Raw genomic sequence first — 18,312 nt, 5'->3', positions numbered from 1 at the left:
GTGTAAAGACAGGTAGCGTCTCAACTCTCACCTGGAACATGAAGGAGTCTCTGTCGGTCCCGGGTCCGAGGTGTCTGTACCACACCGAGCCGTCGTTCACGTCCTGCTGAGTGAAAGAACTCGTCGCCGTGAAACCTCCATCACCTGTCAGAGACGGACGCCATCCTTCAGGTGGGCCGTCAGCCGGCATGGACATCAACACCACCTCACCTGGAGAGAGGAAGAGAGGGCGGAGTCATGAAACCTTTTCATACAACAAGAAATACCAAATACCTGTGACGGACAAGTTGTTACCATGGTGACCAAAGTGCAGCTAAACTCACTCTTCTCATCCATCTGTGAGGTGTGAATGTAAGTGTAGTTTTTACCATGTTTAGGCGTCCCCTCTGATGATTGGACGCTGTAGACGATGGTCTCAGAGCTCACGCCTCTGATGTCGCTCTGCAGGTATTTCTTATCCAGACGAACCATCCCGCCTTCTCGCACCCAGGTCATCGGCAGCGAGAGCATGTGAGGAGAGTCAGACACCTGAGATACAAATGAATACATATATATGTCAGCTCGTGAGATGAGGTCATGACTCGGTAACACAACCCGTCACATCCTCAGACGCACAACACAATGAAACCAAACATTTTCTTTTCTTGGATGAGTCATCAAAAAAATGAATACAGTGTGTGTCCATGGAGACATGAGCTAATCACACCTGTTTGGTTTTTTGAACCAGGCTGTAAACATGTTCATCTCTGCTGTAAAAACAGACTTTTTAGAATGGGTGTGTATGTGACTTCCTGTGCTTCTGCAGCCAGCCTCTAGTGGACACTCCAGGAACTGCAGGATTTTACACTTCAGCATCAGCTTCAACACCGGAGGTTGCTGCTTGTTGTGTACACAGCCTTAATGCGTGTGTGTGTGTGTGTGTGTGTGTGTGTGTGTTATCAGATAATAAGCAGCGTGTGTGTCCTGTCTGACCTCTAGGTGTCTCAGTGATTCTCACTCTGCAGTAGAATCTCATCACTCAGCAGGACAGGCTGCGAACACTTCATCCTGGAGATTATCAAAGTCTCACAAAGGACCCTGAACAAACAGCTGAGGGTGCAGAATAAAGAGGAACCTGAAGGATGTAAAATCTAAAGACGTCCTCTGACTGATAATGATTCCTCCTCTGTTGTTCAGGAGAGGAACGACTCCCTCTGACTGTTTCGGTCTCAGATCAACAGTCTCACCTGGTCCACACAGGTAGCTCTGTTAGCTGTTAGCTCTGTTAGCTCTGTTAGCTGTGTGATTGAATATAAACACAGACAGCAGAGAGGAGATCAGTTTGTTTTAATGAACCTGAGAATCATCACAGCTGACGTTCCTGATTCAGACTGAAACACTCGGATTATAAACAGCTGTGTTTTGTCTCTCTGGGCTGGAGTGACACACCTGTGCAGGTAAATCCTCAGGTAAAGAGAGGAACAGAGCGCACACACACTGCTGGGACATAAATCCCTCTCTCTCCCTCTCTCTCTTTAATGCACCACAGACTGCAGCATCAGGACGCCTACAGGAAATGGATACATGAGTGAGTGAGTGAGTGAGTGTGTGTGTGTGTGTGTGTGTGTGTGTGTGTGTGTGTGTGTGTGTGTGTGTGTGTGTGTGTGTGTGTGTGTGTGTGTGTGTGTGTGTGTGTGTGTGTGTGTGTGTGTGTGTGTGTGTTATTGATTTATAGTCAGGGAGAAGCACATGAGAGGAGCCTGGGGTAAACTAGCTGGATGCTAACAAACAAAAAAACAAACAAAGCAGGACCTCCAGCTGCTGATCAGAGGTCGTTACGTTAAACCCCGCCCACTTTGTGATTGACTTGCTGATCAGAGGTCGTTACGTTAAACCCCGCCCACTTTGTGATTGACTTGCTGATCAGAGGTCGTTACGTTTAACCCCGCCCACTTTGTGATTGACCTGCTGATCAGAGGTTGTTATGTTAAACCCCGCCCACTTTGTGATTGACTTGCTGATCAGAGGTCGTTACGTTAAACCCCGCCCACTTTGTGATTGACTTGCTGATCAGAGGTCGTTACGTTAAACCCCGCCCACTTTGTGATTGACTTGCTGATCAGAGGTCGTTACGTTTAACCCCGCCCACTTTGTGATTGACCTGCTGATCAGAGGTTGTTACGTTAAACCCCGCCCACTTTGTGATTGACTTGCTGATCAGAGGTCGTTATGTTAAACCCCGCCCACTTTGTGATTGACTTGCTGATCAGAGGTCGTTATGTTAAACCCCGCCCACTTTGTGATTGACTTGCTTATCAGAGGTCGTTACGTTAAACCCCGCCTACCTTATGATTGACGTGTATCTGCAGCAGGATGTTCCTGTAGGTGTGTCCGTCATTGACCTGTAGCTCCGCCCAGTCCCGCTCCTCCTCCGTCCCGTCGTGTTGGTACTGGATCTGTTCCCGGCTTAGATCCTCCAGCTTGAACCTGCTCAGCGGCCGGTCACCATGGAGACGGGTCAGCCAGCCGTGGCGGGGCGGGTCCAGGACCATGATCAGGACGTCTGCCGCGTTGTCAGGGTCTTCGACCTGCAGGACCGACTTGGTGATGGTCGCCATGGTGCCTCGACCGTCCACAGTTAGAGGAGAGAGAGTGACGACCTTTGGAGGCTGAAAGAGGAAGATGGAGGAGAAACGTTTCAGACACTCACAGAACTCCTGAACAGGCGCAGAGGCCCACAGCGGGGGGTCAGCGGGGGGGGGGGGCGTCCTGCTGCTGCTGAGGTGAGTGTCTCTTTAAGACGAGATGACCTCAGACATGAGGACAGAGTTTTTACTTCATAATCTTCTGAACAGACACGAGATCTCACAGAATCTCACGTGATAAAACGTGACTTCAGAAGAAAAACAAACATTGATGACGGTGGTCGTTATCAGCCGGCTGTGTGGTATGTCTTCATGAGAGGTTATAAAGACACTCGTGTTGTTGCCATAGTTACGCGAGCTGCTCCTTTTCTTAAATGTTCCACTTGGCTCGGGGGATCAGCTGAGTTTAAGTTTATGTTTGTGTGAGTGAGTGAGTGTGTGTGTGTGTGTGTGTGTGTGTGTGTGTGTGTGTGTGTGTGAGTGTGTGTGTGTGTGTGTGAGTGTGTGTGTGAGTGTGTGTGTGTGTGTGTGTGTGTGTGTGTGTGTGTGTGTGTGTGTGTGTGTGTGTGTGTGTGTGTGTGTGTGTTGGACCTGATCTTGCTCCGGGCTCAGACCTGTTGATTTACAGTCACAGCTGAATGTCGTCTCCATGACAACAGGCCAGGTTTCTCTACCTTTACCTTCGGGCCTGATAACACCTCTGACACAGACACAGTTTAAATCATCTGATTCAGACACACATACATACTAACACACACACACACACACACACACACACACACACACACACACACACACACTCACACGCAAACGTACACACACACACACACACACACACACACACACACACACACGTAAACGTACACACACACACACACACACACACTCACACGCAAACGTACACACACACACACACACACACACACACACACACACACACACACACACACACACACGCAAACGTACACACACACACACACACACACACACACACACACACACACACACACACACACTCACACGCAAACGTACACACACACACACACACACACACACACACACACACACACACACACACACACACACACACACACACACACACACAGTGACCTTTCTCTCGGACTAAGTTTCAGATGTAGAGGAATGATCTCCAGGAGACGGGGGCCCCAGAGGGACAAACTTAATCCTCAGTCCTTACCCAGGAGGGAAACAAAGGGATGTGTGTGTTTGGGTGTTTTTATTACGTGCTCAGACATGCTGCTGTCTCACCGGGGGTAACTAGAGACAACACCCCCCACCCCCCCCCCCCCCAGAGAAAAACAAAGACAAACAGGAAACATCGAGATGGGAGGTATCACCTGTATGTATGGAGGGGGCTGGAAAAATCTGTTTGAATTCCTCTTTGGCAGAGAGAAAGTGTTTCAAACCCTGATTTCACCCTCCTTTCTGCCTCTGAGCCTCCCTCTCTCTCTATCTCTGTGTGTGTGTGTGTGTGTGTGTGTGTGTGTGTGTGTGTGTGTGTGTGTGTGTGTGTGTGTGTGTGTGTGTCACACTGTCTTTTATCTGCTCTCCCCTCAGGTTTGTGTGTAAGACTCACTAACACACACTGATGAACTCCTGCTGACCTCAACATGTGTGGGGTAAATTTATCACACACAGACATGCACACACACACAAACCCCCCCTAACACACACACACCCACACACACACTTATACACACACACACACACACACACCCACAGTCTGTTTCAGATTGAAGTTATTTACAAAGTAATGTTATGTATGATGTTAATGTTTGTGACTGATTAAAACCTGGAAATGTCTTTTTACTACAACAGGGAGAGCCTTCAGTTATCAGACCAGCTCGTGGTACCTACGGTCTCTAAGTCAGCAGATTTAACAGACAGCTGCACTGTAAAACATGAGTCAGCAGATTTAACAGACTGTTGCACTGTAAAACATGAGTCAGCAGATTTAACAGACAGCTGCACTGTAAAACATGAGTCAGCAGATTTAACAGACTGTTGCACTGTAAAACATGAGTCAGCAGAGTTAACAGACTGTTGCACTGTAAAACATGAGTCAGCAGAGTTAACAGACTGTTGCACTGTAAAACATGAGTCAGCAGATTTAACAGACAGCTGCACTGTAAAACATGAGTCAGCAGAGTTAACAGACTGTTGCACTGTAAAACATGAGTCAGCAGATTTAACAGACAGCTGCACTGTAAAACATGAGTCAGCAGATTTAACAGACTGTTGCACTGTAAAACATGAGTCAGCAGAGTTAACAGACTGTTGCACTGTAAAACATGAGTCAGCAGATTTAACAGACTGTTGCACTGTAAAACATGAGTCAGCAGAGTTAACAGACTGTTGCACTGTAAAACATGAGTCAGCAGAGTTACCAGACTGTTGCACTGTAAAACATGAGTCAGCAGAGTTACCAGACTGTTGCACTGTAAAACATGAGTCAGCAGAGTTAACAGACTGTTGCACTGTAAAACATGAGTCAGCAGAGTTAACAGAGCTGTTGACGATTATAAAGCGTCTAAAGCTTCTAAAGCTCGCAGTCTGGTCACATGTTTCCTCGTGCACTTCCTGAGTTTTCTGTTAAATAATAAACATCATGTATGTTTGTTGACAGACATGACTCAAACATGTTTAAAAACTACATGTTAACATGAGTTGTAGTTCTGATCCTGTCTCTGGTCGTGTTCTTTATCCGTCAGACTGACTGAGAATCAGTCACACTGACCTCTGACTGACCTTCACACAACACCTCAGGGCTGTAAGGAACTAAATATATAAGCTTTGAGTAGTTAGAGTTTATGTGTGCAGAGGCAGCAGCGGCTCCATCTCAGTGTGGCGGGAGTGTTTTCTCTCAGAGGGAAACTTTCACAACATGAACTCCAGTATTGATTTAACCTTTGACCTCAGACAGACACAGATGGATGAGTCACAGTAAACTACATTTAGACACAAACATTCCTTCCTTATTGCCAGAAAGGTCAGAAATGTTCCTGCTGTTTAGTTCACAACCAGCCTCATCTGTAATGAATTTGAATATAATCTACGTGTGTTACTGGAGGTTACCTCTAGAGGGCAGCAGCCTCGTCATGAATGTAATAAACTAAGTTTGTTTGTGTGAGTTTTAACTGCATGGACAAGGCTCTAACTTGAGCAGCTTGTGTGTGTGTGTGTGTGTGAGAGAGAGAGAGAGTGAGTTACCTGCATGGACACAGCTTGAACTTGAACACGTTGTGTTTGTGAAAACAGCTGAGGGTCGGCGACTCGAACACTGAACTCTCCGCTCCTGCAGACAGAGACGTTAAAAAAAGACTAAGATGATTATTTGTTTTAAAAAGTTGTGAATAAACGAGACAACAGTTCACTCACTCTCTCTCTCTCTCTCGCCCTCTCTCTCTCTCTCTACTGATAGCAAATCCGCCCTCAGTCAGCCCAGGGGGATTCTGGGAAAATTAGTCCTGTGAGGCCGACCTGGTGTGTAGTCATTAGAACTAATCGCCTCACAGAGAGCAGAGGTAACAGTAACTCTACAAATACACACACACACACCTGCTCACACACACACACCTGCTCACACACACCTGCACACACACACACACCTGCTCACACACACACACCTGCTCACACACACCTGCACACACACACACACCTGCTCACACACACACACCTGCTCACACACACCTGCTCACACACACACACACGCTCACACACACACACACGCTCACACACACATACACAGACCTGCTCATGAACACACACACACACACACACACACACACACACACACACACACACACACACACACACACACACACACACACACACACACACACACACACACACACACACACACACACACACACCTGCTCACACACACCTGCTCACACACACCTGCTCACACACACCTGCTCACACACATCTGCTCACGCACACACATCTGCTCACACACATCTGCTCACACACATCTGCTCACACACACACACCTGCTCACACACACACACATCAGGGATTTCTCCATGCCGCCTCAGCACCATCAGAGTCAGGCCTTATTACCCATAATTCCCTGAGGCAGAGGGAAGAGGAGGCGATGGAGCACGCAGCGACCCTCCGTGTGGACATGGCGAAGGTTAAAACAGGTTCACGTATATTTAAACAATGTAAAGTGGCGTGCAGACAGTCTATGGTCGTGCAGCGATCACAGGGAATAAAGGTCACCACCCCCTCCCACTGGCCCCTCCCACTGGCTCCAGGTGAATTCTCCTGATTATATCCTGCTGTGTTCTCACATCAGCTCACTCTGACTTTCTGTAGAATAAATACGAGGAGGCTGGAGGAGAAACTTCAGGTGGAGAGAGAAACATTCAGATGTTTGTGTGATCACATGACGCTCAGACTGAACACTTCAGGAGTGTGATACAGTTTTAGGTTTCTTAAATCTTAAACACAAACAGCCTCGCTCTCTCTCCACAGACACACCAACCTACACTCACAGGACTCTGCTGCTTCAGGCTTCACTTTGAGACTGTGACGGGAGTCCGAGCCGTCAGCGTCTCTGTGTCGCTCGTTCTGAAATAATTTGGGAAATCTGTCTCTGTAATCTGCAGATTTTGATCCTGATTTTATGACTCCATTAATATAATGGCTCACAGAGCAGCTCTGTTCCTTCTCTGGCTCGTCTCCACTGTAATCCACAAACAGCTGAGTCAGCTCAGTGTCTCTCCTCTGATTGGCCGAGGGAACGTTTGGCTCAGAAAGGAGTGATGAATAGTGAGCTGTGATCAGACTGACGTCCTCTGTTCACATCGCTCCTGTTTGATCCCTGAAATCACCGGCAGATAAAAACACTGAGCTCACATCTGCTGAGAAATACGAGCAGCTGAGAGGAAATCAACGGGATAAATCAGACGATCACTGGAGAATCTAAAGTTTAATAAATCGTAACGTGATGTATTGTAACGTGATGTATTGTATCGTATGGTACGTGTCGTATCGTATCGTACGTGTTGCATCGTATCATACGTGTTGCATCGTATCGTACGTGTCGTATCGTGTCGTATCGTATCGTGTCGTATCGTATCGTGTCGTATCGTATGTGTCGCATCGTATCGTACGTGTCGTATCGTACGTGTCGTATCGTACGTGTCGTATCGTACGTGTCGTATCGTATCGTACGTGTCGTATCGTACCGTACGTCTCGTAACGGGACGCGTCGTAACGCGACGCATCGTAACGCGACGCATCGTAACGCGACGCATCGTGATGTAACCTGTCCTATCATAACCTGTCGTATCATACGTGACGCATCGTAACGTATCGTATCGTATCGTATCGTAACGTAACGTAACGTACCGTACCATATCGTATCGTATCGTATCGTATCGTATCGTATCGTATCGTATCGTATCGTAATGTAACGTGACACGTAAGTAACTCTCTCTCTCTCTGTCTCTCTCTGTCTCTCTGTCTCTCTCTGTCTCTCTCTGTCTCTCACACACTCCACCTGACCTCCATCCCACTCACCTGGATCTGTCTCTCTGATGGCTGAACCGGACCCGTCCTGTTCTTAGCTCGCCCCACGTGAAGGTGTCGTCCTGGCTCAGCTCTCGTCCTTTCCCCTCCTCCGCCTTGAAGAGCAGCAGCTGGCCATTACTGGGACTTTGAATCAGCTGGACCCTGAGAAGCTCAGATGGACTGTCAGGGTCCTTCACCTGCAGCAGGGAGGGGGGCAGCGAGGTCACGCCCCCTACAGGTACCAGAAGAGACCCGTTCACCTGCAGGGTGGGGGGGTGGGCGTTCACTGAGGGGGTAAAAATGAAATATCAAATCAGACGTCAAATATTCATGTCATGACGTCACACACACACAGGCACAAAGACACACACGCACGCACGCACGCACGCACGCACGCACGCACGCACGCACGCACGCACGCACGCACACACACACACACACACACACGTTTTATGTTTTAAAGCTGCAGACTCTGAACTTTCTTTGTCTCTGTTTGAATCTTAAAACAATAAAAAGTGCGAGGAGGTTCTGCAGACTCGTCTGACGCCTGAAGCTGAACATGTTCGTTAATATTTAATTATTCACATTTTTCACTGAAATATAAAAACCTTCATCAGAGAGCCGGGACATGATTCTACTCTCTCTCAGATTCATGTGAGGGTCCGTTGAGGGACCACGAGGGGACACTGAGGGACCACATGAGGAACAACATGAGGAACCACTGAGGGACCACAAGAGGGACCAATGAGGACCACATGAGGGACCACAAGAGGGACCACTGAGGGACCACATGAGGGACAACATGAGGAACCACGGAGGGACCACAAGAGGGACAACATGAGGAACCACTGAGGGACCACATGAGGGACAACATGAGGAACCACTGAGGGACCCCAAGAGGGACCAATGAGGGACAACATGAGGAACCACTGAGGGACCACAAGAGGGACAACATGAGGAACCACTGAGGGACCACATGAGGGACAACATGAGGAACCACTGAGGGACCCCAAGAGGGACCAATGAGGGACAACATGAGGAACCACTGAGGGACCACATGAGGGACAACATGAGGAACCACTGAGGGACCACAAGAGGGACCAATGAGGGACAACATGAGGAACCACTGAGGGACCACAAGAGGGACCAATGAGGACCACATGAGGGACCACAAGAGGGACCAATGAGGGACCACATGAGGGACCACATGAGGGACCACAAGAGGGAACACATGAGGGACCACAAGAGGAACCACTGAGGGACCACATGAGGGACAACATGTCGGTCACTGTAGCTGCCCTCCTCTAGATCTCAGTTCCCCCCTATAAACTGTTAAGATTATTATATTAACTGTTTTGCGAGATGTTTTTTAATCATTAAACATATATAATTAAATTTCTGATCAATCATGACTCAGCGATTTCTGATTTGAAACTTTTGTTAAAATGTAAGTCTTGTATTCGACGTCGCAGTCTCAGTTTCTGTCTGAGTATATTGTTAGCTTGTTGCCTAGCAACCAGCCATGTGGTTCAGCCTTGTCTGTGTGTTTACATCTGTAGGTCATTTGAATTATTGATGTGTCGTCTCCAGTGCAGACGTACAGATTATAATCTGAGGAAACATGCTAACGTCATGCTACATGTAAGACAGTTTCAGACCATCAGGACTGACCGTCTGTGTGACACGGGTCTGGTCATATATATAATTTATTTTTGGGCTTTTTGTGCCTTTAATGGAGAGATAGGACAGTGGATAGAGTCGAAAATCAGGGAGAGAGAGCGGGGAACGACATGCGGGAAAGAAGCCACAGGTGGGAAGCGAACCCGGGTCGCCCACCCGAGACGACAGCCTCCACACACGCGCACCAACCACCGCGCCACCAAGACCCCGTCTCACATGATTGTTAACGGTGATTCATTGCACCTGAACTCGTGTTGACCCTCTGTGTGTAGCAGACGTCAGAACCTTACCGTAGCAGGTCCTGGTCTTCACGTCAGCGTAGTAGCCCCGCCCACAGTCAGGCGTGCAGAACCCGTCCATCAAGTAAGCGTGTTCTGTGCAGGCTCTGCAGCGTGCGTCATCGTCACACAGCACACAGTCTGAGGAGCACGCTGAGGAAACACACACACAACTTTTAAGACTGATTTCATAAATTTAATTACATCTAATCAGGAGGAAATGAAAAGGTCGTTACGTCTGCACAGCTGAGAGGAGGTGTCCATGAAGAAGCTCCGCCCACAATCCAGCACACAGTGACCCTGCAGGATGGCAAACGGAGGCGTGCAGCGCTGACACTGAGCCGGACCCCGACACTGCTCACAGTGAGCATCACATCCTGAGACACACACACACACACACACACACACACACACGTTGTTTGTTTAGCTGTTCTGTGTTAATGTTTACATGAATCAGCTGTTGTGTGTTTATGTTTACATGAGTCAGCTGTTCTGTGTTTATGTTTACATGAGTCAGCTGTTCTGTGTTTATGTTTACATGAGTCAGCTGTTCTGTGTTTATGTTTCATGAATCAGCTGTTCTGTGTTTATGTTTCATGAATCAGCTGTTCTGTGTTTATGTTTACATGAGTCAGCTGTTCTGTGTTTATGTTTACATGAGTCAGCTGTTCTGTGTTTATGTTTCATGAATCAGCTGTTCTGTGTTTATGTTTACATGAGTCAGCTGTTCTGTGTTTATGTTTACATGAGTCAGCTGTTCTGTGTTTATGTTTACATGAGTCAGCTGTTCTGTGTTAATGTTTACATGAGTCAGCTGTTCTGTGTTTATGTTTACATGAGTCAGCTGTTCTGTGTTTATGTTTACATGAGTCAGCTGTTCTGTGTTTATGTTTACATGAGTCAGCTGTTCTGTGTTTATGTTTCATGAATCAGCTGTTCTGTGTTTATGTTTACATGACTCAGCTGTTCTGTGTTTATGTTTACATGAGTCAGCTGTTCTGTGTTTATGTTTACATGAGTCAGCTGATGACTCACCCTCACAAGTGTCCCCGTCCTGGTAGAATCCCGATGAGCAGCTCTGGGTGCAGACGTTGTCCTGCAGCACGTATCCATCCATACACAGCACACAGTCTGTCCTCAGAGGACCTCTGCATGAGTTACAGCTCCAATCGCACTCTGTGTGTGTGTGTGTGTGTGTGTGTGTGTGTGTGTGTGTGTGTGTGTGTGGATTAGCAGTGAGAGAGCAGAAGGTGAAAGCAGAACAGAGAGATCAGAGATTAATTTTTAATCTTTTTGTGTTTTTTCTTTCTCATGGTTCACCTGAACACCTGTGTGTGTGTGTGTGTGTGTGTGTGTGTGTGTGTGTGTGTGTGTGTGTGTGTGAGAGTTGGTGGTAATTGCACCAATGTGTTTAGAAGAGATGTGATGTTCAAACGTTCCAGTGATCAGGAAAACACTTCCACCTCTGCATACCTTCAAAATAAAAGCTCTGTAAATACGACTCTGACATGACTATTAATATAACCAGGGGTTAAATCAGTCCGGGGCTGTCAGTGCACTTCATCCACGATGTGAGTGTTGTTGTTGTCTTAGGTGTGTGTGTGTGCGAGTGTGTGTTGTGGTTGTCATGGTAACAGCGTTGTACCTCTGCAGACCCTGGTGGAAGTGTTCAGGTAGTACTGGTGAGCACAGGTGTCGTACTGACACTCTCCAAACTGCAGCACCTTGGTGGGGTCTCTGCAGGACAAACAGGCTCCGCCCACCTCACAGGTGAGACACTGACTGTCACACCCTGAGGACACAGAGAGGAGGGGGGGGCGGGTGGTTTACAGGTGAGGTCAGAGGCACAATGTAACACCTGACATCAGTGAGGTGTATTTACAACTCACCCTGACAGACCTGGTGACCGTCGTCATAGTAACCGAGGGGACATTGAGGAGCACAGAGACCCGAGAGCGTCAGGACGCTGTTTACAGGACAGGAAGTACAGGAGAGAGGCCCCGCCCCACTGCAGGAGTCACAGGATGGATTGCATTCTGGGAAAAAAAGAAACACATTTTACTGAGATAAAACTTAAAATGTTCAGAGTGAAAACAATTAGTCATTGAGACATAAAAAACATGGACGACCTGACAGCTGCCTTAAAGTGAAGCCAAAACATTAAAAGCTCCACCTGCTGACGGGCTGCAGGTCCAAAGCTCTGCCTGCTCCATGTTAACAGACGTCAGGTTCATTAGTTACTTATTTAATGCCCTCTGGTGTATCAGGGTAGAGGAGAAAGTGGACTACACACACTCCAGATGATGTCATAACCTGTCAGCACCGTCTCAGGTTTCTGCTTCACTTTTGTTTCCATGATGGGCAGGTGGAGACACGTCATCCATCTTTATATTTATGTATATGTTGTGTATTAACTGTAGAGAAAGAGTCTTACTGATGCATGCTCCGTGCTGGCCGTAGTGTCCTCGGGGACACTCAGAGACGCAGTGATCTCCCAGCAGCCACCTCCTCGTCTCCTTACACCACACACACACACTGCCAACACCTGTGTGCAGGTCAGCCGAGCACCGCCCGCAGTCTGAGCTGCAGCCTGCAGGGGGAGACACACAGGAAGTGACATCATCTCCATCACATTATACCCAGAGACCTGGACCCCAAACCCAGAGACCTGGGCCCCTAACCCAGAGACCTAGGCCCCCTAACCCAGAGACCTGGACCCCTAACCCAGAGACCTAGGCCCCTAACCCAGAGACCTGGACCCCTAACCCAGAGACCTGGGCCCCTAACCCAGAGAACTGGACCCCTAACCCAGAGACCTAGGCCCCTAACCCAGAGAACTAGGCCCCTAACCAAGAGACCTAGGCCCCTAACCCAGAGACCTGGGCCCCTAACCCAGAGACCTAGACCCCTAACCCAGAGACCTGGACCCCTAACCCTGGACCCCTAACCCAGAGACCTGGACCCCTAACCCAGAGACCTAGGCCCCTCACCTGAGAACAAAGTGAGACATGTTCATGATGATTGAATAAACAGATAACTATCTGTTTTAATTAAGTGAAACATGTCCTGATGTCAGTTTGTTTTTCTGACATTTAATCAGAACAATCTGAAAATACCTGCCCAGGTGAGTCACCTGTCTGTCTGTCTGTCTGTCTGTCTGTCAGTCTGTGTGTCTGTCTGCCTGTTACATTGTAGCGTGTTAACTTAAGCGTGAGAGCGTCCTGAAGTCACACAGACGGGTTGAACAGAGAACAATGTGGTGTTGGCGAGCAGACCCTGGGTGGTCCTTCAGCCTGTTCAGACACGCTGCTCAAACAAAAGAAGGATTTACAAACAGCAGACCTACTTTCTTTCTCTGCTCTGATCTTACACAGAAACCAAATAAAGTTCTGCTCCGGCTTCATCTGCCAGAACCAGGATCAGATCCAGGATCAGAACCAGGATAGGGAGCAGGATAGGGATCAGGAGGATCATAGAGTCGGGATCAGGATCAGACACAGACAGACAGACAGACAGACAGACAGACAGACAGACAGACAGACAGACAGACGCGCGCACGCACGCACGCACGCACGCACGCACGCACACACACACACACACACACACACACACACACACACACACACTCTCTCTCTGACTTACTGGTGCACTCGCCGGTCACAGGATTCTGGTAAAGTCCGTCCTCACAGCTCGTTCTGCAGTATCCGCTCAGCAGGGCGGTGAGGGGGGGGCAGGAGGTACAGTCGGCCTGAGAGGGACCTGAACACGACTGACAGGACGGGTGACACGCTGGGGGTGGTCGTTGTGTGTGTGTGTGTGTGTGTGTGTGTGTGTGTGGGGGGGGGGGGGGGGGGGGGGGTCAATGGGACATAGAGGAGTAAGAAAAGGAGAGAGGAAAATAGTGTTTGATTAAAGCAAACTGAAATAACTGATGTACGTGTGTGTGTGTGTGTGTGTGTGTGTGTGTGTGTGTGAGCGCGTGTGTGTGTCTGTGTGCGTGCGTGTGTGTGCGTGTGTGTGTGTGTGTGTGTACCTTGGCACTGGTTGTCTTGTCTGAAGAACACCTGTGGACAGGTGAGGACACAGCATCCTTCATGCAGGTTGAAGGGGGCGGGACAGGAAGTGCAGTTTTCTGCAGAGTGTCCAGAACAGATCGAGCAGGAGGAGTGACACTCTGTGGACACACACACACACACACACACACACACACACACACACACACACACACACACACACACACACACACACCCATGAGAGAGGAATATGTTTAAATAGATATATTGAAGTTGTGTAGATATTTCATCGTCATTTTATGTTAAAACAATGAAACTGTTACACACACACACACACACACACACACACACACACACACACACACACACACACACACACACACACACACACACACACACACACACACACACACACACACACACACACACACACACACACACACACACACACACACACACACACACACACACACCTCTAAACAAACACATTTCTTACTAGAAATAAAACTATTACAAAAAATATTTTGTAATAATATGCTCATAATATGAGTCCATGCTCACGCAGGTCACCATGTGGTGGACTCTGAAGCTTCAGTGTTTATCCAGCTCTGCATGGGTCTGTAAACCTTTCTGTGTTCTAACCTCTCTCCATTTTTCAAAAGCATCTCCAATATTGATCCTAGTTTGAGCACGTTTCTGCTCGTGGAGCTTATTAGAAACATGCAGAGGCTTTTTAGGTCGGGTACAATCACTTCTGTCTGAACCACTTCTCTTGACCGCTTCCATCGCTGCAACACCTGTTGACCTGATAACTGCTCTCATATCTGACAAACCGAGGGGCGTCCAAAACGGCCGTGTGGGTGGGGTCTTAAAAGCGCCTACCTTCTCTGGTCCAAACAAATCCAGAGCATTCAGGAGCAGAATCTAAAGTTAGAAGGAGGACATACTGGCTGCTGCATTGTTGTCAGAGAAGCCAGCACTTCAACATAGCATGTTTCCTTAATGATCAGATAGTAAGATACCTTTATCATCTCACTCTCTACACAGCTCACTGATTGGACCTTTAATGTTGTTTAACTATGGAACACACAGGTTGTGTCACAGGGTAGGCAGAAGTGAAAACACCAGTTTTTTTTGGCTGTGGGCTGTAGCTCTAAAGAAGCATGATGCAAACTGAAAAAATCTGTTTTTAAGGTTGAAATATTTGCAGCATGTTTGAGAGATGCAGCTGCAGGCCTCTCCATCACTGTCCTGTTTTCTGATGTTTCTGGCTCCATGTCCGCATTTTTAAAAAGCTTGTTTCTGCTCTGCCAGAACAAAGTCAAGAAACAGAAAGACGAGGACGGCCGCCAGCTCCGAGAGAAACCGTCCAACAGGAACACAGCCAGCTCCGAGAGGACAGACAGAATCTATACTTTAGTCATCCTGTAGTTCATGTTAAAGCTGTCTGTAGTTCATGTTAAAGCTGTCTGTAGTTCATATTAAAGCTGTCTGTAGTTCATATTAAAGCTGTCTGTAGTTCATGTTAAAGCTGTCTGTCTAATGTGTGTGTGTGTGTGTGTGTGTGTCTGTGTGTATGTGAGTGAGTGTCTGTGTGTGTGTGTGTGTGTGTGTGTGTGTGTGTGTGTGTGTGTGTGTGTGTGTGTATGTGAGTGAGTGTCTGTGTGTGTGTGTGTGTGTGTGGTAATCTCACTGGATTATAATCTGTCTGCTCAGATAAACTCTGAGACTCTGATGGAGCAGAAGAGGATTGTGGGTAGGAGGCAGGAGCAGGTGGGAGATGATGAGATGTCAGGATGATGACACACTCAGCAGCAGAATGTTAATTATACAGCAGGTTGATTACTGCAGAGGTCCTGTGTTTATGTTGTCTACCAGTTGCCGGTATGACAGAATAAAGGCAGCTGCAGCTACACACAACCATGAAACAGATCACCTCCAACAGATCACCTATAACAGATCACCTCCAACAGATCACCTCCAACAGATCACCTTTAACAGATCACCTTTAACAGATCACCTCCAACAGATCACCTCCAACAGATCACCTCCAACAAATCACCTCCAACAGATCACCTCCAACAGATCACCTATAACAGATCACCTCCAACAGATCACCTCCAACAGATCACCTCCAACAGATCACCTTTAACAGATCACCTTTAACAGATCACCTCCAACAGATCACCTCCAACAAATCACCTCCAACAGATCACCTCCAACAGATCACCTTTAACAGATCACCTTTAACAGATCACCTCTAACAGATCACCTCCAACAGATCACCTCCAACAGATCACCTCTAACAGATCACCTCCAACAGATCACCTCCAAAAGATCACATCCAACAGATCACCTTTAACAGATCACCTCTAACAGATCACCATTAACAGATCACCTCCAACAGATCACCTTTAAAAGATCATCTCCAACTGATCACCTCTAACAGATCACCTACAACAGATCACCTCTAACAGATCACCTCCAACAGATCACCTCCAACTGATCACCTCTAACATATCACCTTTAACAGATCACCTCCAACAGATCACCTCCAACAAATCACCTCCAACAGATCACCTCCAACAGATCACCTTTAACAGATCACCTTTAACAGATCACCTCTAACAGATCACCTCCAACAGATCACCTCCAACAGATCACCTCTAACAGATCACCTCCAACAGATCACCTCCAAAAGATCACATCCAACAGATCACCTTTAACAGATCACCTCTAACAGATCACCATTAACAGATCACCTCCAACAGATCACCTTTAACAGATCATCTCCAACTGATCACCTCTAACAGATCACCTACAACAGATCACCTCTAACAGATCACCTCCAACAGATCACCTCCAACTGATCACCTCTAACATATCACCTGGATCAGATCACCTCTAACAGATCACCTCCAACAGATCACCTCCAACAGATCACCTCTAACAGATCACCTAACAGATCACCTCCAACTGATCACCCCTAACATATCACCTGGATCAGATCACCTCTAACAGATCACCTCCAACAGATCACCTCCAACAGATCACCTCTAACAGATCACCTAACAGATCACCTCCAACTGATCACCCCTAACATATCACCTTTAACAGATCACCTCCAACAGATCGCCTGTAACAGATCACCTACAACAGATCACCTATAACAGATCACCTAACAGATCACCTGTAACAGATCACCTTTAACAGATCACCTCCAACAGATCGCCTCCAACAGATCGCCTGTAACAGATCACCTATAACAGATCACCTAACAGATCACCTCCAACAGATCGCCTGTAACAGATCACCTCCAACAGATCACCTTTAACAGATCATCTCCAACTGATCACCTCTAACAGATCACCTACAACAGATCACCTCTAACAGATCACCTCCAACAGATCACCTCCAACTGATCGCCTGTAACAGATCACCTATAACAGATCACCTAACAGATCACCTATAACAGATCACCTAACAGATCACCTCCAACAGATCGCCTGTAACAGATCACCTCCAACAGATCGCCTGTAACAGATCACCTACAACAGATCACCTCCAACAGATCGCCTGTAACAGATCACCTAACAGATCACCTCTAACAGATCATCTCTAACAGAGCACCTGTAACAGATCACCTCCAACAGATCGCCTGTAACAGATCACCTCCAACAGATCGCCTGTAACAGATCACCTCTAACAGATCATCTCTAACAGATCACCTGTAACAGATCACCTAACAGATCACCTCTAACAGATCATCTCCAACAGATCACCTGTAACAGATCACCTCCAACAGATCCCCTTTAACAGATCACAAACATCCGCTAAGACAGGCTCGGTAATCTGCATGTTAGAATCATTAAATTTCAGGTGTGTGACCTCACCTTCTCAGGTAACTGAACAGGTATTTATGTTACAGATAAGAACAGCATGTAGAAACTTTAATGATGATGTTTCTGAGCCTCAGGTATGCAGGAAGCTAACGGCTAACAGCAGGACGTACAAAGACATTCCTCACAGCACCCTGTTATTGACCTGAAACCTGTAATCACACCTGCTAACTGACTGTTAACACACACACACACACACACACACACACACACACACACACACACACACACACACACACACACACACACACACACACACACACACACACACACACAC

At 47.5% G+C, this 18,312-nt stretch overlaps 1 protein-coding gene across 1 annotated transcript in view; it reads right to left on the bottom strand.

Annotated features, from left to right (window-relative positions):
* The window catches only part of fras1 (Fraser extracellular matrix complex subunit 1), a 77,920-nt gene that overhangs the window by 38,324 nt on the left and 21,284 nt on the right, over positions 1-18,312 (bottom strand). Inside the window, 13 exon segments of the mRNA XM_065951763.1 lie at positions 32-210; positions 369-528; positions 2,325-2,648; positions 5,856-5,940; positions 8,175-8,451; positions 10,136-10,276; positions 10,360-10,500; positions 11,159-11,299; positions 11,769-11,915; positions 12,013-12,159; positions 12,558-12,713; positions 13,766-13,912; positions 14,157-14,297. Coding sequence (XP_065807835.1) covers positions 32-210; positions 369-528; positions 2,325-2,648; positions 5,856-5,940; positions 8,175-8,451; positions 10,136-10,276; positions 10,360-10,500; positions 11,159-11,299; positions 11,769-11,915; positions 12,013-12,159; positions 12,558-12,713; positions 13,766-13,912; positions 14,157-14,297 — 2,186 coding nt within the window.

Source organism: Labrus bergylta, chromosome 2 (assembly GCF_963930695.1).
Source record: "Labrus bergylta chromosome 2, fLabBer1.1, whole genome shotgun sequence".
NCBI classification, from domain to species: Eukaryota; Metazoa; Chordata; class Actinopteri; order Labriformes; family Labridae; genus Labrus; species Labrus bergylta.
This window is presented reverse-complemented; position numbering and strand designations above follow the sequence as displayed.